The sequence below is a fragment of the Nesoenas mayeri genome, assembly GCF_963082525.1.
Source record: "Nesoenas mayeri genome assembly, chromosome: 9".
Taxonomy (NCBI): Eukaryota; Metazoa; Chordata; class Aves; order Columbiformes; family Columbidae; genus Nesoenas; species Nesoenas mayeri.
In genome coordinates, this window is record NC_137557.1 from 24749970 (window position 1) to 24773909 (window position 23940).

At 39.8% G+C, this 23940-nt stretch overlaps 1 protein-coding gene across 6 annotated transcripts in view; it reads right to left on the reverse strand.

Moving 5' to 3' along the window:
* The window catches only part of DOCK10 (dedicator of cytokinesis 10), a gene marked incomplete at its 5' end in the record, with an annotated part of 152509 nt that overhangs the window by 54723 nt on the left and 73846 nt on the right, over window positions 1–23940 (reverse strand). For all 6 annotated transcript variants that reach the window (XM_080349583.1, XM_080349582.1, XM_080349584.1 and 3 more), the window contains 11 exons: window positions 46–168; window positions 7046–7128; window positions 7725–7847; window positions 8557–8778; window positions 10331–10486; window positions 11585–11668; window positions 13735–13820; window positions 15449–15632; window positions 19146–19280; window positions 19553–19687; window positions 20002–20074. In XM_080349583.1, the coding sequence (XP_080205709.1) occupies window positions 46–168; window positions 7046–7128; window positions 7725–7847; window positions 8557–8778; window positions 10331–10486; window positions 11585–11668; window positions 13735–13820; window positions 15449–15632; window positions 19146–19280; window positions 19553–19687; window positions 20002–20074 (1404 nt within the window). The remainder of the gene's footprint in view (window positions 1–45; window positions 169–7045; window positions 7129–7724; window positions 7848–8556; window positions 8779–10330; window positions 10487–11584; window positions 11669–13734; window positions 13821–15448; window positions 15633–19145; window positions 19281–19552; window positions 19688–20001; window positions 20075–23940) is intronic.

Sequence of the window (23940 nt, forward strand, 5' to 3'; positions counted from 1 at the left end):
AAAGCTTTTATTCCTTCTCAAACAATATTAAAAACTGTTCCTTACCTTCTGTACTCTGTTATTAGTTTAATCAAATCTTCCATGGAAATCTTATTACTTTCTTGCCTGAATAAAGGTGAGAATCGGGAGTCTCTGTCAACATTTCCCTGATTATCTTTAAACACTGGTCTATAAAGAAAAAAAAATGACATGTTTATAAACACTATCTCATATACATATTTGAATATTTCAAATTGTCATGTAATATTTTAACAGTGTTATGATATGACTTCTTACATAAATTTAAGGGCTCCCTACAGAGCCTCAAGCAAGAAAGCCCTTCCAAGCTCTGCTTTTGTGGAAGCACAGGCAACTTCCGTTTATTTGCATGTGCAGTCTCAGTCCTGCAAAGAATTCAGACCACGTTTAACCTTACATGGTGCAGAGAGTCCCCACTGGCCTCGGGTGCAGCAGGACTGCTCGCAGTTCAGAGTTGCTGGGGTTTAACGCTATTATAGAACACCATTTTTTCACCATCCTCTATAGCTAAGTCTCCCTTGAGAGAGCTGGAAGTGTCCAGGACCTCACCAGAGGCAGCTCCACACTCCTGCCCACCCCTCCATTGCCCTGGCCGCAAGGCTGCCTTCTCCAGCCGCTCCGCGAGGTCCTGGGGCAGCCCTGGAGAGCCCAGCCCCGGCCAGAGCCACCACCCCTGAGCCTGCTGGGACTTGACCATCTTGCTCACACATCAAGGACATGACTCCTCACTCCAACAAGAGACTGATTCCTGATTTCGAGGAAGCATTTTGAAGAATTCATCACTTTGACAGGTAGTTTCATCCAAGAAGTTACTACCCAATGAAAATAACGATAATATTAAATAACAGAAATCACAGCAAGATGACAAATCCCAATCACTACATCTCACCATGTAAAGAAATGTATGCTTTTGCACACTCAGCTTAGAGATCTCTATTGAATCTTCCTGTGCATTAAATTTGTTCTCTGTCCTCCAGGAGCACGACAACAACTCACTGGGGTTTGGGTTTCCTTCACAAAACAAGCTTGTGGAGCATCGACTAAAGGTTTGGCGAACCAGCTACAAAGTGCCAAATGAAATGGAAAAAAAGGATATCCATCTATAACTGGGAACAGTGAGTATCAGCTGTTGTGCGCACAGGAAAATGTTCCTAGATATTTCCATTCCTGCTCATTGACACTTGCAGGATTTAATTAACACATTTCAGTGCCCTTTGTGTGTGACCCCAAGGGTCACACACGCTGGCTGGACAGGCTAATGTAACAGCTATCCAAATTAATGAACCTTGGATTCAACTGCAGTACGTAAAAACATTGCTTAACAAAAGTAAAATGTTCTTGACACTAAGTGCTGTTCTGTGAATCACTTGGCCAATCTTGCTTCCTTAATTTACTTCTCTTTTCCACTGCCAGTGAGAAGAAGAATTGATGCCAGAACAAATTGTTGCCAGATGCAAAATAATGGAGTAAACCTTTGGAAGAGGATCCCAAGGATATGTATAAATGCACTGTGTCTTAACTTTTTAACTGAGAGAAGCACCACTATTTCATTACTTTGTAACTGTAGAGAATAATAAACTCTTTTCTATCAGAATTTTGCCTCCAGCAGTTAGAGGCAGTAAGGTCCACACCAACACACCATGTGAAAAATCTTAAACTACTGGGGAGAAACCAGACCTAATTTCTGGCAGCCACCACTTGCTTTACAAATCCTATTAAACTGCTGTCAGAAAAAATAAAAGAAAAAAAGATTTAATAATTTTTACAGTATTGGTGACACTATGATGTTTCTTGGACTCAGCACACCTTCCTTCTCCAGACAAGCAGCAAGGACTAAAACACTCGGTGAATGATTCCCTCCATGCCACCGGGCTCTGCAATGTGATGCTGAGCAATCCCAGGCTCTGCTGGAGCTCATTAACCAGCCTCAGGGCAGGCTCTGACACTGAGTAAACCACGGCTCAGCACATCAGGGTGTGGGTGAACTTATCGAGGCAGGGCTGGGGATGTTCATGGTGTAAAATGAAAAAGCCCCAGGTCTGCGCTGGAAGCAGCTCACACCAGGTCTGTGGTGCTGAGCGCTGCTGCCCGGGAGGCTCAGGGACACAGCAGTGTCACCTCTTCCCCTCTGGCCACTCCAGTTTGGAGTCAGAAGGACTTTACAGGGTCCTCCTACCCACATCCACTACCCCCCAGCATCAGTGGTCCCTGGGTATCATGGCCCTACCTCTAGAAGTGCTCCTTGTCAATTCAGCAGCATAGCCCAGCCTAAATATTACACCTAGGACAAAATTAAAGGCATGAAACCAGGTTTCCACAATTCAAACCAGCTTATTCTATCCCTCCAACTTACACACTACGCTCCAGTTACGTAAAGCTCTTGCCACTACAAGAGCAATTTAGATGTCCACTGAAAACAAGATAAACCTTTATAAAAACAGGTATGTTTTATGCACTCAGGGAAGAGCTAGGTAGCTTTCTGCTGGTCAAACCATACTGGTGTCTCCATTCCCCTGGCTCATTAAAGCTGAAGAATTGCCAGAGCAGCAAGTATTATGTGTATTACATCTGCAGTTAAGTGACCACAAGCCCATGTTATGCTATATCCTTTCAGGCTGCTTGGCACAAGAGTGCTCCTTGTCACAGGGAACATACTGAAGGCACTTCAGAATGGCAACTGTCACATCAAAGAAAAGGAAGCGTAATAAACCACTTCTACAATCCAGGAGTCCAATATTTGTCAAACATATTAATGACTCCTTACTGCCAGTTACTTATGTACCAGAGATATTTTAATAAGAAAACGAAAATTCTGAAGAGATTCTAAAAGTGTTAAATTAGGGGAAAACAAATTAACAGATTTCACTGAAGAAACTGAAACATCACCTCAGTATTTAAAGTGTTGCTGTGATTCTACTGTTCTGACATTGTCAGCTAATAGTCCACAATCATAAAAATTCTTTAAGCATGGAAAATCTACACAATGTTCATAATCTAACATTGAAAAAAGCTACTTCTTAAGTAGTGGTTTACAATTTGTGGAAAAATTGCTCATCTCCAGGGTTAGAGATTCAGTGTGAGATCGGCAGCTAGAGTAAATCAGTGCAGCATCACTACCTTGAGCTCCATCAGCCTACGCCAGCTGAGAACCAAACCAGCAGCTGCACAAGCTGTTGAAAGATTTAAATATTAGGCTCTATAACGTGAAGTTTATGAGGGTGGAGAAGGTTTCAAGGAATAGCAGTGTAAAAACTAATCGCTGCGAGTGAAGTTTCCCCACATCTACAAGATGTAGCTCAGTCATATATTTGCAAACTTTGGCAGTTCTAGCAGGAATATGAGAACGGAAGATGGATTTGACACACTGTAATTCTAACACACGGTAATTATACCTGCGAAAGCATACAGAAAACAGATCCCACCAACGCCAGCAAGGAGTCAGGGAGGAACCCTGAGTCATGCTTTTGAACGATGCTAACAAACTGGATGTCACATGAGCTAATCAAAGAGTTTCAGTCACATGCACAATACTCAACTGTCAGGATTTTGGCTCGCTGAATGTACGCGTGAAAATCACACTGTGGTCATCTGTAACTGCTTTAAGGAAGAGGGGGGGAAATTTCCACACAAAACCAGGCGTGTGCTTAATGCCAGAATGAAATAACTGGAAAACACGTTTCCAAAACCAGGGGTTTGCTATTTATCATAGCCAAACCATTTTTCCCCTGTAGTGCAATAGCCTCCTGTGGAAACTTCTATTTTCAAGCTGTGAAAATAGAAATAGATTTTACAAGGCCAAATTACACTTTGCTTTTACCAAAGAGAGTCCTGAGTAATGTTAATATATTAACATATGTAAATGAGTGCAGAATTTGACTCAGTGACCTAATAAATGCCTTGTGCAATATCACTGATACCAACAAGTTCATACACGTGATGTATTTGATCAATGATTTTTAACCTGTATTAGCTCATAATGTGATTTATAATGACAAAGTTCAAGAGCTGGTAAGCACACCTAAGTATATTTTCTGTAATTAATTCTACAGATGGGAGGAAAGCTTTCTAATGGTATGGGCAGTGAAGCACTGAATTAGGATGCCATCCAAAAATACTACCTGCTGGAACTGAGGGATGTCCACAAACTCCAGCTCTGTCCTCTGCCCTTGGTGCAGGCCATCTGCTTAACTCACACTTAAAAAGTCTGCAAAATGTTAAACTTGCTGGGCATTTGCTAACACCACAAGCATATATTTCAATTTATATTTGGGAAATCACAGCCAAAAATATTGGCTAGACAAACACATTTAGGAATTATTTGATCGTCTCCTAGGGAAAGCAAAAGTATAGTATGATGCAGAGGTCTTTCTGATCTGATTTTATAAGACTGTGGACTGCACATTGAAAAAAGAGCCTGCAATTTTGGAGAGAATACCAAGTAAAACAAGTCATTGCCATCTCTGAAACTGAAAAAGTATGGGACTCAAGCCAAGGTCTTCCACTGACAGAAAGTCTCCAGGAAACAGCCCAAGCTCCCAGGTGTTCCCATCTCCCCTGTACTGAGCATCACACAAGCAAGCTCCTCTCAATGGAGCTCTATAGCTCTCCTCCTACCTTATGTCCTTTGCCACATTCCAGCCTGTGCCAATTAACCATTCCTCATGGAATTCCAAAAAGAAAAAGCTCTGTTCATTCACCCAGTACACACTGTTGGGTGAAGCAGCAGCAACTGCTTCTGCTCGCAGGGCTGCGGTGACTGGAAGCTGCTGCCATCATATACCATTACCAGAACTCAAAAAGCTCAGATACAGATTTAAATCTGGTGGAGCACTATTTATTAGACAAGTGTGATCTAATCAAGATTTTACTCCTTACTCCAAATCAATGTGGCCCATTAGTACAAAACACATTTACAGAGTTACAATACTATGTACGAGATAACCAAGGAGTTGCCAACTGGTATTTTAATGATAAAATATCTAAAATGACACGGAACTGAAAGGAGAGGAGAATCTTCTGAAAAGCACAATTTTCTCAGTGCATTCTAGCTTGACAGGCATCTAAGGCTCTATCCACTTTACAACAGGGACAGAAATAAGACTCCACTCACGTCTGTTGAACTTGCCTTGGGCAGAGCAAGCGTGGACCTGCAGGTCCAGTCCTGGGCGGTGCACAGCACTACGCACCGTGGGTGAGCGGTGCAGCTGCTGCACAAATACAGCCCAGTACCTGCCCCCCAGCACAGCACACAGCCCGCACGCAGCTCCTGCCCTGCCTGCTCCCTCCCACCAAAGGGCAACCAGGGGTTGCCACCTGGAGAACGCTATGAAAGGGAAATGCCCTACCTTCAAAATAAGAAAGAAATATTCCTTTTTTTTTTTCTTTTTTTTTTTCTTCAAGAAATGCTCCAAGATAAGATTTGCTGAAGATGCAAAAGAATGCCTTAGCCTCCTCCGCACGCATGACTGGCTAGCCAGACCCTGAACTAGTTAAAATCATCAGGCCACCTAAAGGCAGCTACAGCAATGACTGAGGCCAAGGACACATCACTGATGGTACAGCCACAGATGGGCAGGACAGAGTTAATAAAAAGCCTTAAGTCAGTCTGATGCTAAGCCTGCACCTTTTCCCATTGTACAGTCCATTACATGCTAAAAGCAGCTCTGTCAACCCCAGAGACACCCATCAATTAAATTTTGATGAATGGTCTTTTGGCTACACAGAAGTAGTAAATATTAATGAGTATCCTTGAGCTTGCGATGACAGATCAGAACACTTATTTGCCTTTCTCTTGAGCATGCACCTACTTCTGTTCCTACTGGATATTGACAGAAATGTATGTCAATTAAAAATACATGAACTCTCACTATGTGTTTTCTCCTTTGCCATCTAAACACCATATTCTAAAATCATAAGCTTTGCCCTACACATGGCAGTGGAAAAGGTGCACTTGTAGTGCTCTGCATCTTCACACTAGAAGCACACAGCCACACAGCCATGCCTCATGGTCATGAGAAGAAGGAATGCTTTCCATTCAGCAGTTGACCTCTTTCCTTTTTATAGGAAATATAAAATTTTATATTCCCTGCTGTGTGCATGGCAGAAAGAAGTGAGAGCACACACCGGAGAGCATCACTCAGGGAGCGCTCTCATCCCAAGGCAGCAGTAAACTGAGGAAATTACAGAAGACTGAGAAGGAAAAAAACGCAGAGGACAGAGAAGGGAATTACACAGAAACTTGAAGGAAGAACAAAAAGAAGAAAGCCGTATCTGCTTTGGTGACTTAATTTGGCAGAAGGGGACCAAGCGGCACAGAGGTGCCTCAATCTTGGGTGGGACCAGCAAGAAATTATCCAAGAGGAGAGAGAGGAAGGACAAAAGTCCAATACTGCCAGTGCACTGACCTGCAATAAAACCCAACTGATCTGCCAAACAAGAAAATAACAGCTCTCTGTCACCTACTAACCACTAAAAATGCAAGAGTACCTGAAGCATAAATCCTCAGGATCACCACCAAGTCACAGTTTTAGTGGGACCATAACATCCAAAATGTTAGATTTTTCCTAAAACCTGACAGGCATCATAACAAGAACAAAGCCTCAGACTTATGCCCTTATATTGCAGCCATTGCAACTCTATTTCAGACCATAATTATCTTTGTAGAAAATTCTTGTGAGACCTGTGACTTTGAAATCTCTCTGGTAATTTTTAGTGTGAAATCACTGGCAGAGCTCATGATAAATCGATATTCTGTCAGTCACCTTTGCTACTCCCTGGCAACTTCACTACATATCTGAAGAAAATATTTCACCACAGTAACGTTTAATGGAAAAGTAGCCACCAGTCGGCTGAGTGAAAAATAGGACAATGAAATAATATAGCTGCAGGATCTTCTGGGGTCCCAGACCACGCAGAAAGTTTTGCTTTGCTTCAGGCAGAAAAAGTGAAAAGAATAAAAGCATACAAGTCCAAGAGCAGAATAAGCTATAAGATGTTTATAAAATTATAAAAAAGATCTAATACATACCTCACTGACCAAGCAAATGGCATACGGTATTTCCCCAGCTTGCTGCAGAACTGTTTATTGGATTTTAATACTTTCTGTGCACACTATAAAAAAAAATGAAGTATTTCATCAACACTATTATAATATATGAAATGCAGCACAGAGTACATACAAGTACTTCTCTGATGGAGAGATTATAGTGTCCCCAAAATAATTTAAACTGATACTGCCCATAAGAAAAGGTTCTCGGTGGACAGCAAAGACATCACAGATGAATACAATGCTGCTGACGAATTAAACCCCTTCACCATCCCTTCCATCAGAACTGTGTTAGTTACAGTTATGATTCCAGTTTTCTGTGATATACTCAATGCAGAAGTTTCTCAGAGAGAAACAACTTTGCTTGTAGATGAAGCACACTACCTTGTAATCTCTAAAAGATTGCTGAAAAAGAATTTCACTCTGTTAAGGCATAACTAGCATAGGAATGCACCACAAATGGATGTGTATGTTACAGACAAAAACGGTACAAAATGCATTTATTCAGTCAATGAAGCTTGGACATTTGCTTTCTCAGATGTGGGCCTCCTGTGAGCTTGTCCTGTTCAGCAGCCACACACAGACCCTGGTGAGGTCTGTGAGCACAATTTGCAATGTCTTCGGCTTCCAAAAGAAGGAACTGATCATCCTGTTACATTACCTTAAAAGAATCAGGATTCTTAATGTAAGGTTCAGCACTGCTGGCAATGTTTCCTGTAAGCACCTTTTCTATTTTTGCCACCAATACAATCTCAGAATGAGGATTACTTATGGAAAAGACAGCCTGTAGATAAAAGAGAGAACAGTTTAAAAGTATATAGCAATACTGGAGAAATGAAATACTGCCAGTGTTCTCTGTTGGTGGAAACACTAACAAACCAAATTCTGAGAGGATGTTTGAGTATTATTATCTCAACATATTCAATACAGCCAGACAGAAAACAAAATGTTTGTGCTAGTGCTGAAGCAAGCGTGTGCACATGCAGCACCTTGCAAACAGACTGAAGTCAAGATGTTAGCATCACCTAACCTAACTGTTCCTCCGGCATGCTACTTAAACGCTGGCCTAAATCAGTCACACCCCCAGGGAATGACCTAGGGAAGAAAAGAATGTGTGGGGTTTGGGGTAAGGCTTACAGCAACAGCAACGATGAGATTAATGCAGTGCCTAAGTGTAGCTTTAAGTTGCAATTTTGTTTGGATGGTTTGGGATAGGTGAACCAAGGAACTCAAAGAGCACAGGAAACATGGGTGTTTTCTCTAAATAACAGACACCAACTTTTTTCAAATTTTGATTGTAAATGGTTTTAAAGCCCACACAGGGAGCTCAGAAATCAAGCACTTTTATACAAGTACCAGTGATACACAAAAAGAGAGTATTCTTGAAAACAAAACCCACTGGTAGTAGAGATTTTTTGATAAAGATGAATACTACTATGGAACTAAAACAAGTCACAGAAGTCATTAAGTCATGCAAATCAGATGTGGAATACCTGTTTTGGGTATTTCAGCCATTCTTCTGGGAACCCCTTGACCTGTGGTTCTTCCATTTCATTTGAGTCTGTATTTTCAACAGTGCCATTTTCTAATGAAAATGAAGAACATGAAATCATCTGTCTAACCAGCGTGTGGTTCAAATCCACATGAAAATCAGCAGAGATCTTCCTGCCATCCCTGATGTCATACAGGGCCACGCTCACAAAGAAAGGCTCCACCTGGAGAAAATATAGTAAAAACATAATATAGCAGTAACTGAGAGCAAGGGGGTAAAACTCTATCTTCTAATAGATTCCTGCAACTAGGAAGAAAGAAAGGAAATAAATATTATTTACAAATTATGAGATTCATTAAAAACACATGCTCACCCATAGCCCTGCTGAGGTTACTTTCCCACCATGTGATTTTAGGGACTTTTAAAGGTAGTTTATTAACAATACGCTAGAACAGTAATTGAAAGCTAAGTTAGAAAAGTATAGAATATAAAAATACAAATTTATTTGTCATATATAATTATTAGAGTAAATAAATAGAGCCCCAGAGAAACACATTACAGGATTTTAAAAACATAGATCCAGAGTCATTATAAAAGAAAGAGTGAGGGTAGGTTTTCCAAGGATCGTCAGAAATGTGGCACAAAGATGACAAATATAAGTACATGAAAAATGTTTACTGGTACAAGCACAAATACGTGGGTGTATTATGCTGTGGGGAACACATGTTCCATTTTGCTAGGAGACCAAGAGCATTCAAATGGCTCTGACAGCACCCACTCATTCTACCATGTAGTACCAGGGAACTAAGTCCTACGACTGTAAGTAACCTCCGAAGAGTCTCCATAGTTCTGATGAAGTAAAACAGTCTCAGAAAAACACCTTCTGAGCTGTCCAGAAATCAGAAACTTAACTTTGGAGATAAGGAAGAATGCATGGTGGGTAAAACATTCTGTGCTTTTTCAGCCCCTGTAGTGAATTATTGCATAGCCTTGGTACAGTTATCATGACTTTATTTAGACAGTTATTCCAGTCTGCCAAAAAAAAAGTATTGATTCCATCATGCTGAATATGCACTCACTATAGAGGTCATCTTCAAATGAGAGAGGAAAAAAAAGAAAAAAGATAATCAATGCCTCATATGTAATGTATGAAAGTTGAATTGCCAGGACACTAATTTCTCAAAACTTTCCTGCTTCAGAGGAGAACTAAAAGCTACGGACTGACAGCTACATCTCGCTTTTCCCTGCCCCTTTTTCTTAAAGTAAGAATAAGGACAATTTTAGGTTTTGTCCTATTTTTAGCTGGGCTTTTCCAATAGATGAAGCATCAGTACTTTCTATTTTGCCCTCTCTTCTGTAATTTAATCTGCTTGGTTCCTGGTCTCTCTCTGAAAAACAAAAAAATGAATGAAAAAAATGAAACCAACAGATATTCAGTTGCCACCTTACACGGGTCTTTGCAGGTTAAACTTGTACTTACAGCAACTGTTTGTCAAGGATTTTGAGATTTTTAATTCCTCATTGAATTGTAGCTAAAAGTCTGTAATCTAAATCAGTTTCAAAATTATTCTTTATTGAGAAGTTCATCAGTTTCATTATTCCTGCCAAATGGATGGTCACAGGAGGAGCGAATGCAGTATGTGCGCATATTTATACATATACAGCTTGCTTTTATCTTTTCTTTCCAAAGCAACAAGTGCACAGAAAGAAAGAAAAAAAAGGGGAAAAAAGAAAAAAAAAAAGAGAAAAATCACAGGGAAATAAGTAAACCTTACATTGGTTGAAGGATCATTTTCATTTTCAGTAACACAGGCCTGGAGATTCCAACTGAGGGATTTGCAAGTTATCAGGATCCTCTTTGCAGGCTTTTCTTCAAATGGTTTGACCACCGAGTTTGTCCCTGGAAACTCCTTTTTCTGAGGATTCAATGACTGAAATAAGTTGGGCAATTTGTTACACATGGGAAAAGCATGGCATTCCAAAACTAAGTATGCTTTTTAAGGTCTTGACAATCACTGAAGCAGCTGAAAACCTCAAAAAGTCACTGCTGATATCTTCACATTACCATAGTAAACAAGTGCTATTCCTAATCTATAGATGAGGAAGCAAAGCAAAAAGATTGCCTGAGGACATACATAATGTCAGAGACAGAATTAGAGACACAAGTTAGGTTTCCTATGATTTCAGAATATAGTTTTTTCTTGTTTATTTATTGCTTCTGAAAATTTAGCTTTTAATTTCCTCCTATAGATCAAATAGCCTCATATTTTTCAGACTATAACACCCCATTTTAGGATTAGATTTCAGACTTTTCTTCTCCTTTCCCCTTATACTTCACACCACTATTTCAATTCACTTAGTATTTTTAATAATAACACTACAGTTGATTGACAACAGGTTCAAGTTTGAATATATACTGATCCCAATTTTAATGAAGTGTTCTTTTTTAATTGAAATTTGCAGTTAAACCACCAACAGATGTACTTTCAGTGCAAGGAATAAGATTGTTTGAATCACGAACTCTGACATGAAATGATAAGCAAGCTGAAGATAAAAAGAAAAGCGACCTGCATTTCCTATATTTCCAGCTAACCTTTATTTTCACATAGATGGTCTCTGGTACCTCCAGACGTACCTCCCCACTACTTTTTTACATCCATTCACTTTTTTGTAGTCAAATTCAGTGTAATGAATAACAATAATGTTCTTGTAACAGTCCCATTCCAAGAGAAGGTTCTGCTCCTGTGATGTTTTCAGTTTGGTTTAATGACTCAAAGCCCAGCTACACTAGACTAGATTACCTTCAGAGGTCACTTTCATCCGGAGCCATTCTGTGATCAGATATAGGTAGAGCCTATATGGAATGGTCTATGGACTAGAGAGAGCTGCCCTCACCCTTCCGAGCTGAACTCTCGGGTGTACCCAGTTGCTTGTTGAACTCCACTCTGGTGGCTGAGCTAACCCAGTTAGCTCAGAGCACCTGCATTTTAAAACTTCTAAGAACTAGAAACAAAAGATTATTCACTTACTGCTATATCAGGATCCAAAGAGAAAAGATTTAGTCGCTCTGTATTTCGAGAGGCTTTCACTGTTTCTTCTGTTTCTGTGATGTACTGTAGCAACAGATAATAGATTAGTTTTCTGCACAAGAACAGAAATCCATGGAGTTGTTAGACTTCTAAATTAATAATCAATGTTTCACTTGTAACAACACTTCTCATTTCTGCAGCAATTATCCCAAAGCACCTTCAAGTACTCTTTGAAGGTTATATGCTTGTGAAGCAGGGATTTTCAGGCCATGATATACTTCTAAGTAACCCCCACATTAGATCAATTAAGTAATTCAAGTTCATATATGTTACTAAAGAATCCATTGTGTAAGATATCGAAAACAGCGGATTGCTGTCCTAAAATCACTTTAGGAATTTCAAAGTCGAGGAAAAAAGAGAACCAGCCCCACAGAAAACCACAGTTGTTCAGAAAGGGGAGCAGGGAAGAGCAGCTCCAGGGGCAGACACACCAACTGCAGCGTGTCCTCTCCCCATCCATCCTTCTGCCACATAGCAGGATTGGTCACTCCCATTTTATTTCTGATGGACACATGCCTAAGTTAAGAATAAGCTCTCTGATAAATAAAACCAACTCAACAACTTCCTGAAGCCACCTAGTGCTTTCCTACCCTGTCTTGTAAAATTTATCCTCATGTCTAACTTCGATAATTTTTTCCCCGTTCTTCAAATCCATTCATCCAAGGTGTGAAGTACACTACACATTCCCTTCCCCTTACAAATCCCTCATGATACCTTTGAAACCTTTTTTCTCAGTCTAAAGATGCACAATTCTTTCAGTCTTTCTTTGCACTTTGTTTTTCATAACTTTTCTTTATTTTTCAATGTCTAGACTATTAGCAGAGTCCCCACCCTTCCTGGTTGCCCAAGACTGAGTACAAGCCTTAGCGGACATGGTACAGGCTATGCCCTTGTTCAGGTCCCTTTCAACGGTTTGTGTTTTTCACAACAGCATGATATTGTTGACACACACTGAGTAACAAGCAGAAGCAGCACCTCAAGGGCTCCATGTTCACTTCCTAACATGCCTCACCCACGGGATGAGTTGCATAAGCAGGTCCTGATGTGTCTCTGGTGGATTAGGTTAGGCAGAGATGGGATCAAGAGATTTACCTGCCATGGACTAGGGACATGCCACAGACCACTGCTGCAGCCAGGCCTACAGAGCAAGGGCAGGCGGAACGGGAATTAACCGTGCAAAGGTCAATACAAGCATCGCATAACACAGAGAATAGCTATTTTAGTCTTGCAGACCACCAGTGGTCTTTGAGATATGTGCATTAACTAAACCATTAGAAAGTATCTACCCACAGACAAGATGATCAGATACTACTGTTGTCCCTAATACATAAGCTCAGTTACAATTGATCTGGTTGGCTGGTTGTTTTGCTTTTGTTTATTTTATTTTAAATTCTAGGTGACCATTACATATGCATAAATACAAACTACAGTAAAATGTAGAAAAAATTCTATCCTCATTTGCATATACAGCTTTCAGTTCAAATCTGTGGGAGTAACATCCTCAAATAGCATTTGGCTGTGTAGATAGATAGTATCTATAAGAGCTCACTGAGAAAGGATTACAAACAGATCATACATTCATTTAAGCAGTGAAATATTTTCCAACCCAGCTTTTCATCCAAAAGCTTCTTAGCACCATCTACAATTATCTCATGCAGATGAAGCAGTTTATGAGATCCAGAGGACAAAATGCCCTCCCCTGATACTACATGCATCTTTCAACGATATTACAGGTCATACAGGAAAACTTGGCTCTCCAAAGACCAAACTTTTCTGAAATGCAGTTAAAAAGAGTAACTATTTCACAGATAACTGCAGTGACCAGACCCTTACTGACTTCACAGGTCTAAATCAAACTGCTCTAGGGAGCACATAATTTCTTTACATCCAATGCAGCCTTTCTGATTTAAACAAACCCATCAGCTGTTCAGAAAGAAAACTATTCCTGCCATTTGTCATGGCTCTAACAATCACAACAGGCTGTGCTATATTTTCAAACTTTTCACAGTATTAATGATCATCTATTGGCTGGCATTTTTCGCTTATGTAGCACTTTCTACGCTTGTCAAGATAAATATAATATTCATTACTTTTGCAAAGTCTGGGTGCCAGGCGTTCTCTGAAGAATCAGTCTCATCTTGAGAGCAATCATAATTCATTGAAACTTCTGCAGGGTCTTGAAAAGAAGAAAAACAATGCAAATGTTTTTATTATACTTGCTATTACCATTGTGTTTAAAAAAAAAAAAATCTCTCCCATGCTACTTATTTTTATTCCCTTCACTGTCATCAGGCTAACAAAAAGAAGAGATACTAATGTAAACCTCTGTCCTCCTCAACCTAATCTCCCACTGGTGCTTACTGTAACTTAGTCTGTATTTAAGCTTTAGAATGGGAGGCCTGACTCCACCCAGTGAAACGTCTGACCCGTTCACCCATGACACTGTCTTTGCTCCCTTGGTCCCTTTTGAGGCAACTTGGAGTGTTTGTATCAACCAGAAGGTTTTGGACTACCAGCAAAGGGAGTCTTCAGTGAGGCAGGTAGGAGCTCACCCACTCCCTGGGAAGGGGAGGGCAGCAGTGTGGACTCCATGAGCTGCAAATTCATGGATCCAGAGAACAGCACTACACAGCAACCCCTTTTCGTTACTTATCTCATCAGGGATCCTTCTGCTTTCACTAGGTAACTCAGCACAACATGAAATAGGTCAATGCAGCCATTAAGGGCTCTTCCCCCCCAAAAAAACATGCCTTTTGACAAGTTAACTCCATAGCACATTCCTGTTGCTTGTTATCAGGGTTTTTACCAGTAGAGACTTATGTTTTCTGTTAGCCTTATGTTTTTGACCTTTTATGCACATATTTCTTCCTGTTTCATTAATATCCCTTATGGGTGGGATTTTCAGAAGTACTTCTCTGATTCTGAAGTGCAAGTCTCTTGTGCCTCCAAATTATAAAGACATCTTTGGCTACATGAAGAGCGTCCTGTCCCTCCAAAATTAGAATTTAATATAAATACCAGGTCAAAACCTCCTATTAGCTCTGAACTTCACCAGGACTCAGATACATGTGGATTCAAAGTTTTGATTCAGCTCCGAGCACAAACAGTTCAAATCTGTATTAAGGTTCCAAGTGTTTTCAGTCTTAGAATTTCAGCTGGTGTTCATCCAAACTGAACATGGATTTATTATGTGGAGGAATGAATTACTGCCACATGAAGACTGCAGTATAAGAGGGCATCCAATTCTTTCTTCCGCAGTGAGAGCATACTAGTACGCAAACTCGCAAAAGCAAGAAATGAAAAGTCAATAAGCTTCCAGGGAAAGAGCAATATAGCACAGCTGGGATTATTATTATTATTATTATTTTAGTTATTAGCTCCAGATTTTTAAAGAAAACAAAACACTGGGAAAAACTGATCTAACCTCTCTCCAGCATAAAACTCTTTAAAACCTTCAGACTCTCAAGACAGTAAACCACAAAGTACTAGCAAGATCATTGACAGAGAGGACTACATTTGAAAATGAGCTGAATACGCAAAGTAGAGCGACGTTGCTCCTGCTGACTTTGTGGGGAGCAGCTTTACCTCCCCGCACAGCCTTTTGGAAATGGTCTGTGTGGAGCGTGCTGACATTGTTCAGGGATTGCCAAAAGACTGGTGCTGCTTCGATAGAAATCAATAGGCGCAGAATCCATTACAGACTCAAGTAGTTGAAATGATTCCACGGTGATATCTGAAGGTGCAATTCTTTGCATTTAATTTAAAAAAATCCAAAAACCAATGTAACAGACTATTCACTCTTACCAAGTTTCAGATCAGTGAGATCTGCACTTTTCCTCTCCTGAACAGTTCCCTCTGGATTTATTTGCAGGATTTTGTTGAGAGTGAAAATCCAGTCATCCATATCCTGCTCATTTTCAGCTGCCAGCACAAAGTATGTGAGGTCATTCATTTTCAACTCAAAGGCATGTTTCCTAAGCCTGTTATTCTGTTGGAACAAAAGGAAAAGAAAAATAAACACTTCAACAACACTCTCCTATTTGCTTAAGTCTAAAGGAGCACTGATGCATCCTCCCTGCTAATACTTCAGATTTCTACAACCACTGACTATGGACACCAGTGCCACTATTGTGTTTTCATTATTCCAGAAAATTGCCTTCACTTTGTTGATGCATCTAACCTTAAAGTGATGCTGACAAATGAAGAACAATTCAATCCCAGAACTGAGAGATGATAATGATATTTTTACGTAAGAGGAACAGAGGCAAAATCTGATACTGATTAACAGAGGCAGAGTCCAAGAACCCAAGAATAAAGTTCCATGAACACATTTTTTCCAGCAGCAGAGATGATTTAGAAGATTACTACCCAATCTGTTGTTAATCACTTGCTTCAGTCTTTATATTACATGTCATGACCCAGCTCAGAAATCAGTTAAGACTGAACAACTTCTGGAGCTACTCGGGTCAACAGAGTCAGTCAAATCTTGGCTTTTCAAACTGACTTGGGATTGTATCCATGCACGTGCGTGCTTGGGTGTTATTTTTCAGTTCTGCTACTGGAAATTCTCTTGGTAGGAAATAGCTTTCTTCTCAAGTACTTCATTGACGTGGATATTCTTCCAGGGATATAAATTCTAATTCACCCAACATATGGTAAGAATAGTGTTGGGTTTTGTAGCATTTGGTTCTCATGTGTCCAATATTTTTCTTGATCCTCCAATCACCGTATACACTCAAATTAACGTAAAATAAGGACTAAAATTTAACTGAAGCCTGGTTTTACTGATCTAACATGATGGCTTGACCAAGACCTAGAAGCTGAACAAAAATATGCCAAGAATCTTAGGTGGTGGCCATTCAAAACTTACAGATTATTTGTATAAGCGGATTATATATCAATGTATGCAGAGTCTATAAAGAAAGATGCTACATTTTGATTTATCTTCAGAAAGTAAAAAGAGCATTAAAAAATGAATGCATTTCTTGTATACATTATAATATGTACTTTTGCCTTACAGACATGTCCAAGATCTTTACATCAGGTACTGTAACACTGTTAGACATTATCTAATACATCTCACATACTGAATCTTAAGAACATCAGGGCAGGAAAACTTCAATATCCACTTTCCCACCTGCACTTCAGACTTCTGGCAAGCAGATGAGATCTACAGCAAAGTCTTTGTTTCAAATCTAAAGCCAACTATTTTCTTCCTGATCAGTTAACAGGGAAAAAAGGAAAAAAAAAAAAAGAAAAGAAAAGAAGAAAAGAAAAAGTACCATTTCTCAGTTTGCTTCTCTGTAAGTCCTTCCATATGGTACGTGGACCTTGAGGTTGACTTCAACACTTAATTTCAAGTTTAAAATTTCTTCCAGAAGGAAATAACACAAGTCTCAAAACAAAACTATGGATGAGCTATAAATGAAACATCAGGCTAAGTCTAATGCCTGCAGGGTCATTGTTCCAAAATAACACAGTTGTTTTGGAAGTATTTTGTATTTTATCTGGAGGTGATTTCCCCAGGATGTTTAATACAATTTAGATATTCAGCCTCTATCAAACAGGAGCTCAAAGTCATTCATAGACAGTTAAATAATTTATAGTCGCATTAAAACTCATTAAATCAGAACCTTCACATCACAGTTTTCCTCTAAATCTTCAGTTTTACCCAACTCTCTCTCCACATTCTATAGTCTTCCTGTTTATGGAAACTCTAAACCAGGTTTTATTTCTCAGCTCTATGATTCTAAGTTCCTCACAGACTTGGATAGCTGATGATACTTGCCCTATTGCCCCCTTGGCTAAGACCCTCGCTTCTTGCTAGTGAAGACAGATCATAAATTTGTGCATACCATTCTGAATGTCAATCTAAGAACAATCACAAAAACTAGTGTCTGGGGGTAGGTGTCAGGAGAACACACAGTTCAAGGAATTTGTGCCGATTTGCAGGTACACTGTAGGTTTAGAAGGCAGCTGTCAAAGTGCAGGAGAGAGATTTCAAAGGTTTCTTGAGCCTTATGTATTTATTTATTTTTTTGGTCAGAGGTTAGTCAAAAAGGCCAGGAATCTTGCAGTCAAGGTATTTCTGCTATTATAGAGTGTCATTAGAAACAATACAGCAGAACAGGCACCCTTTGGGAAAGCATTCAGTCTGTACCTGAAACAGGGCAGGGACACTCAGGGACATTCAGGCTTAACTAGAGCTCTGGCTGAGACCCATCTCAAAAGAAAGCACACACTGCCAGCAAGCAGGAACAAGCAGTAATTTCTAAACAGGATTTTTATACAAGAACCCCCTGTATGGCACCTGCTACTGTTCACGCTATCTGTGAGGGTCTTTTGAGCCAACGGACTGGCACAGGCAAACATCATTGTCCTTCTACATATTTTTCTCCATCCTGTCCTACACCTGTTTGAAAAAAGAAACACCCTTTTGAGCTACACAGGGGAAATCACCATTCCCTACAGAGCTGGGTGCTTTCCTGCATGCAGGAATGAGGTTTTGCAGAGGGCTGGCAGCAAATATTTGTTCCCAGAGTGAATTACTCACTGATTATTGTTCTTGCTCCCAAGGGTCTGTTCAGGGATGAAGAACAGACTTCCCAACCAACAAAAGCTTATGTTTATCAGGGGTCTTCCCTTGCATTACCTGAAAGGTTTCTTTCAAAGCAACCTTCAAATCAGCCTGCACTAGCATTGTTGCCAATCTCTACTGGTTAAGTCCTAAAGAATGAAGTATAGCTAAAAAAAAAAAATTAAAAAAAAGAATGTCCTTATTTAGTGACACATGGGGGTTAGATCAACCACAGCAACATATTATGAAAAGTAACATCTTGTTTGGAATAGGAAAAAGACAAAAGAAAAAGAAAAAAAAAAAACAAAAAGAAAAAATAAATCTGTTACTAGAATTAGAGGAAAGCAATTGGGGCAGGGGGGAGGGAGGGAAGCTAAGAACTCAATCTTAAGGGGAACAAGAGAAAAAAAAGTAGAATCAGACATTTCTGGCTATTTATTTTTCTAAGCAACAACAAACAATCAGGTTCTGCCCTACCTGCTGCCATTAAGACTCTCTATGACCTCCAAAAGTGATGATCTTCAAGGAGGCTCAAGATACAGGATAAATTTACCACCTGCCCAAAAGCCAGTGCTTTGTAACCTGAGTCTCTTTAACCCACAACAAGCAAACATGCTCTTAGTAAGCATGTGGTAAAATCTGGCAGCTAAGAAAATAATTTCAGTGAAAAGAAATACTTCACGATATTTTTTTTCATATGTGCCATGGGCAAAGAGCATTTGTGTGATCTGCTACCATAATCCAGCTGCGGTTTTTGTAACCTGTCAGTCTGACCACTTGCACCAATTCAAAGCACAAAACTAACGGTGTTTTCATTTCATAAAACTGTTGAGACTGCTATTTCATTAATGTATGTGTTCTTTGCCTTGCCTTCTTAAATGTATCTGACACGCAAATAATACAATGAAATGAACTGAAACTTACCTGTACAACTCCTGTGCAAGAATCCAAGAAAATACATCCCTTTGGCTCCTTTGATATTTTTTCATCTTTATAAAAATTCATAATATACGAGTTATCCGACAACTGTGTCAGCTGGAAGTAACGCTTCTTGAATGACTGAAGTGGGGGGCAAAAAAAGAGAATGACAATTGTTGTACTGCAAATTATGTTCACTGATACTTTATTCGCAGGGTTTAAATAATAGGCAACTCCTCACTGCACTTCAGTCACAGCATTTTGCAGACAGCTGCAATATTACTTTACTATCATTTAAAGCAATGTAATCAAACCTTAGATATAAACAGCTAAATAACAATGGCAAACAAGTGTGCCTCTATGGGGGATATAAATCCAAACGAAAGAAAGAAAGAATAATGCTGTCCCCTTACCCGAACAGTAATGCTATTGTTCACAGTGCTGTTGAAATTCCCTTTATAAAGCCATCCAGACTTGTAAACTCCTGCTGCTAATCCTCCTCCTCCACCACCACCACCACCTTTTGAAGATGAGTGGGATGTTGTATCCTGTATGAAAGACATGATTAATATTGCATGGACTTGTTTTTTGAATTCGAAGACAAATGAATACTGTAACTTGTGAATATCTGCTTGACAACAAATAATCATCCTTTCATACCTTTTAAAATAAGATATTAGCAATATGCCTGCTGTGCACATGATGACACAAGAGACAAAGCTGCTCCACAAAATTCAGAATTATGTAAAATATGATTTTTTTTTTATAGTTGATATATCCATTATCATTCTTTATTTGATATTAAAACAATAAATAACTTTTCCCCAGGTGAAAAAAACCCACCAAACACCAGAATACATACTTCATCCTTATCCACATCTTCGTGATCGATTTCAAAGGAATGTGATGGCAGTTTCTCCGGTCTGCATTCATTGCTGGGAGAGGAAGAAAAAGTCTTTAATTTTTTTTTTTTTCTTTTTAAAAATAATTGTGTACCTGCAATTTCAGGTAGGCAACCATCCTGAGCCCCCATGGCATTTTCAGTGCACCTATTGCTGGGATCCTATTACTTCCTTTAAAAATAAAATAATCACTGTAGTTTCAAAGTACACCTGTTTTCTTAAGCTACATATTTATTTTTTTTCAACACTATGAAGATGCAACAGTTCTATACAAATGATGAAACACCACCTCTTGTTCTCTTCACTGCTTTTCCACCACAACAGGCAATAAAGCTCAAACAATTTCCAAAGAGGTATCCCATTTAAAGGCTGTTAAATAAATGAGAATGAACTCTTTAATAGATCTTTCTAACCAAGAAGACCATTGGAATATTCAGCTTACAGCTTCTACATTTCTTCAATATTTCAAGATATTTTTACTATTCAATATGATGAGCACAGACTTAGAGTAATTTTTAAAAATATCCAGATGTCTTTTTGATGTAGTGCCATTTAAGATCTTCATATTGTGGACTTAAAAGCAAAATTGAATATGAAAAAGAAAAGCACTTTAGCACTTCATTATTTTTAAGCACATAAGTAACTGTACTTAGGCCCAGAGTACTTCACATCTTGCAGAATTAAACCTTAAGTAGCAGCCAAATACACATGCTAAAAATTCAAAGATATTTTTAAATGGAGAAAAAAATTGATTCTCCTGCAGCCTGAGAAATACCAACATTATTTTTAAAGTCCTGAAAATTACAAATCTCATCTTGGAAACCTTCAGTTATCATACCAAAACCTACAAAAGTTGTCATGCTAAAAGCCATCATTTATCAGGAAGCAGGACTTTTCCAGAACTTGCTTTTGTCTGCCCAGCCTGAGAATGGGAACACAGGAACACTGGTGGTAATTTTGACCCTTTTCATTTTGTATTCATTCATGCACAAGTCACAGATGGGGAGGATCAGAGTAATGAGCAATGCCTATCTCCTCTTCCCTTTGCCCATTTCAAAGTCTGCGTTCTCATGATGTGACCACCTCACCACCACCAAAGTTGGCATTTCAGCAGAGCCAGGAGAACCAAGTGCACACAGAATATGAGTGTGGTTTTCGTGTTTATTTAATGTAAACAACTGATTAATATTTTGAATAAAAGGAACAATTACAATCTATTGACATCTTTGGCATCTGTAAAAGCACTAATATTCAGAATATTTGTGATGGAAACCCATTGAAGGTTTTCCAGTGCAATGAAGGGCGGCTGCTAAAAAATCTTACACAAACACTCCCTCCTACCCAAAAGAACTCAAAATCAAAAATCTCAAGGCAAATCCCACCTTTTACAGGAAACACCATTCAAGCCTTCACATATTTAGACAGAAAACCTATTGGCTTGTTCATGATTAAGAGCTAAAAGTGCATGGCAGCATTCCTGGGTGATGTGCAGCCAGCTTGACCGATGCTCTCTGGCCACACAAGGACACGTAACACCACTGCACACATGTGCTGGAGGACCAGTAACACGACAAGTTAGTCAGCTACTGAAAAAAACCTCTAAGTAAAACCCCAAAGCTAATACTCTTGATGCTGCTGGGGAGGGGAAGGAGGAGTCGAATCTGCTGGGTTAGCAGGGTGTGAGCCCCCATCATACGACACAGCAGCTCTGCCCCGCTCTGCCGTTTCAGAGGTGACCCTGTCCCACCAATCCACAGCCCTTCCACAAGCCTCAGTACATGGTGAGTTTCTTAGGAAAATGGAAATCCTTTTGTCCTCACAGCAGAGCTTCAAAAGAGACAGAAAAGGACAGACCACTGCTTCAGGTGTCAGATCTTGCTGACCACCCATGGAACAGCCATCCACTCAGACCTGTGTCATTCTCCACAGAAGTTTTTCCTTCCTCGGAGGGGAATCCTTTTGGGCATGCTCCTCATTATTCCAGGGCAGACAGATAAAGCCTGGTAAGGACATGGTCCTGCTTGGCATACCCTCTTTTTCTCTGCCTACTGCCTCTTCCTACCCATATGAAGATGCAGAATTCCAAGGGAGCAGACCCAGAATATCTACCACATGTTCCAGGTTTTCTATAAACAACAGCAAAAATTTTGCTAATGACTATTTCTGTTTCCAGACACACTGTCACCACAGCACACACTATGCAATCCCCGTTCTTCCTCCACCCTTCCACGTGCTCAAGCAGCAAGAACACACCAGTAAAAAGTACAAAAACAGCATAAAAAGAGGTAGTGAGAACTCCCAGAGAGGAATTTAATGGGTAGAGAGACCTGAGAAAAATCTCATAGGAGGAACACACTCAGAGAAAAACTAAAGCAATTGCTAAACATTTTGGTCATGTTGTTGTGCACGTGTCATTGGGCTCTTCCCTCGTGCCGCAGCACTGCTCCGATGGAATTGCACTATGGACATGCCCTAGGTGGTCAGCATCACATTGCAGCTGCTTCCCAATCAGAAAGGGTCAGTATTCAGAAAGAATAACTTGCATATCTGATAAAAATCTGCTACATCATACAGCCATTACTTGACGTGTTGTATGACTGCATGAAACAACACAGCCTGGCATCAATATACACGCATGAAGTCCTTCAGCATTGCAGAAGGCTGCTGAGCCCCAGTTTGTGTGTTTCTAAATGGGAAAGCCCATGAGAAGGTGCAGCAAACCCTCAGTGAATGGAAGTACCTTAGTCACAGTCAGGTCTGGTATTGCACATAAAATACTGTTATAATACTCCGTGCAAGGAGGAAAAAAAGGAAGGAAAAAATGTGAGACACCATAACATCCCTGAAGCATGAACTCATTAAAGTAAATCATATTAAAGCACCATATTAAAATAACCTTCACAGAAGAGGATGTATGTAATCAGCTAAAATGTACTTTCATGCAGAGCAATGCAAACACGTCTATCAAATGCATATTTCATAAGAGTGAAGATACTTAGGGTTAAATGGAAGACATTTTTCTTGAGCACTAAATGCATTAATTTTCTAAAACAATTAGTACACTGAGCACTTAAGAAAAGGTATGTTTACAATCTCTGATTAGCAAAACTGCTCTTAATGGCTTTTTGTACTATCATATTCACTGTTCATAAAATACCAACATACGAGAGAGAAAGCAGATCTGAGGGAAGGCTTGCAGCCCAAAACCCATGGGAACACAGGATCTAGAGGGACTATGAGAATCAGTTTACTGACTCCCACAACAACACACTTAGTTAGTACCAGCTTCGTTCCAACCCAAGCCTGGAGCACCCATTCCTGTGTTATGTGCACATAATGAGCTTTTTCACCCAGTACAATGATTTTAATGCCTCGAATTCCAGGAAAGGAGGTGGCAACACAGCTCATTTGGGCATTCAGTGATTTAACTCACTACTCCCTAAAACGGTCCTCAGGACACAAAATACAAACCTGCCAGAGACAGGAGTATGGGTGGAAACTGAAGGAATGACCACCAAATTCTTAATTTCTTTCCACTCAAGTCAAGGAACTTGTTCCTTCACCTCCTAGCACCTTTACACTGATGTTAATGTCCTGCCTCAGAGCACAGAAGGGCATCCCGCTTCCCCAGACAATGGCACATCTGCAGCTCTGTTCACCAGCGCTGCACCAGCGCCTGCTGGACACATCCAGCCAGTTCTTCTGTACAGTGCAGCTATACAGCGCTACACGAAATCTTACTCCTCTGTTACACAGGGTAACTAAAAGGATAATTAATCCCAGTTAAAGGTGAGTGACATTTATGCATTATTAAGAAAAAGGGAAAGTCAGCTTTCCTGTATCAAGTATGCTTTGGATATGCAAACATGCTTCTAAGGGTTTGAATCAGCACTAATAGA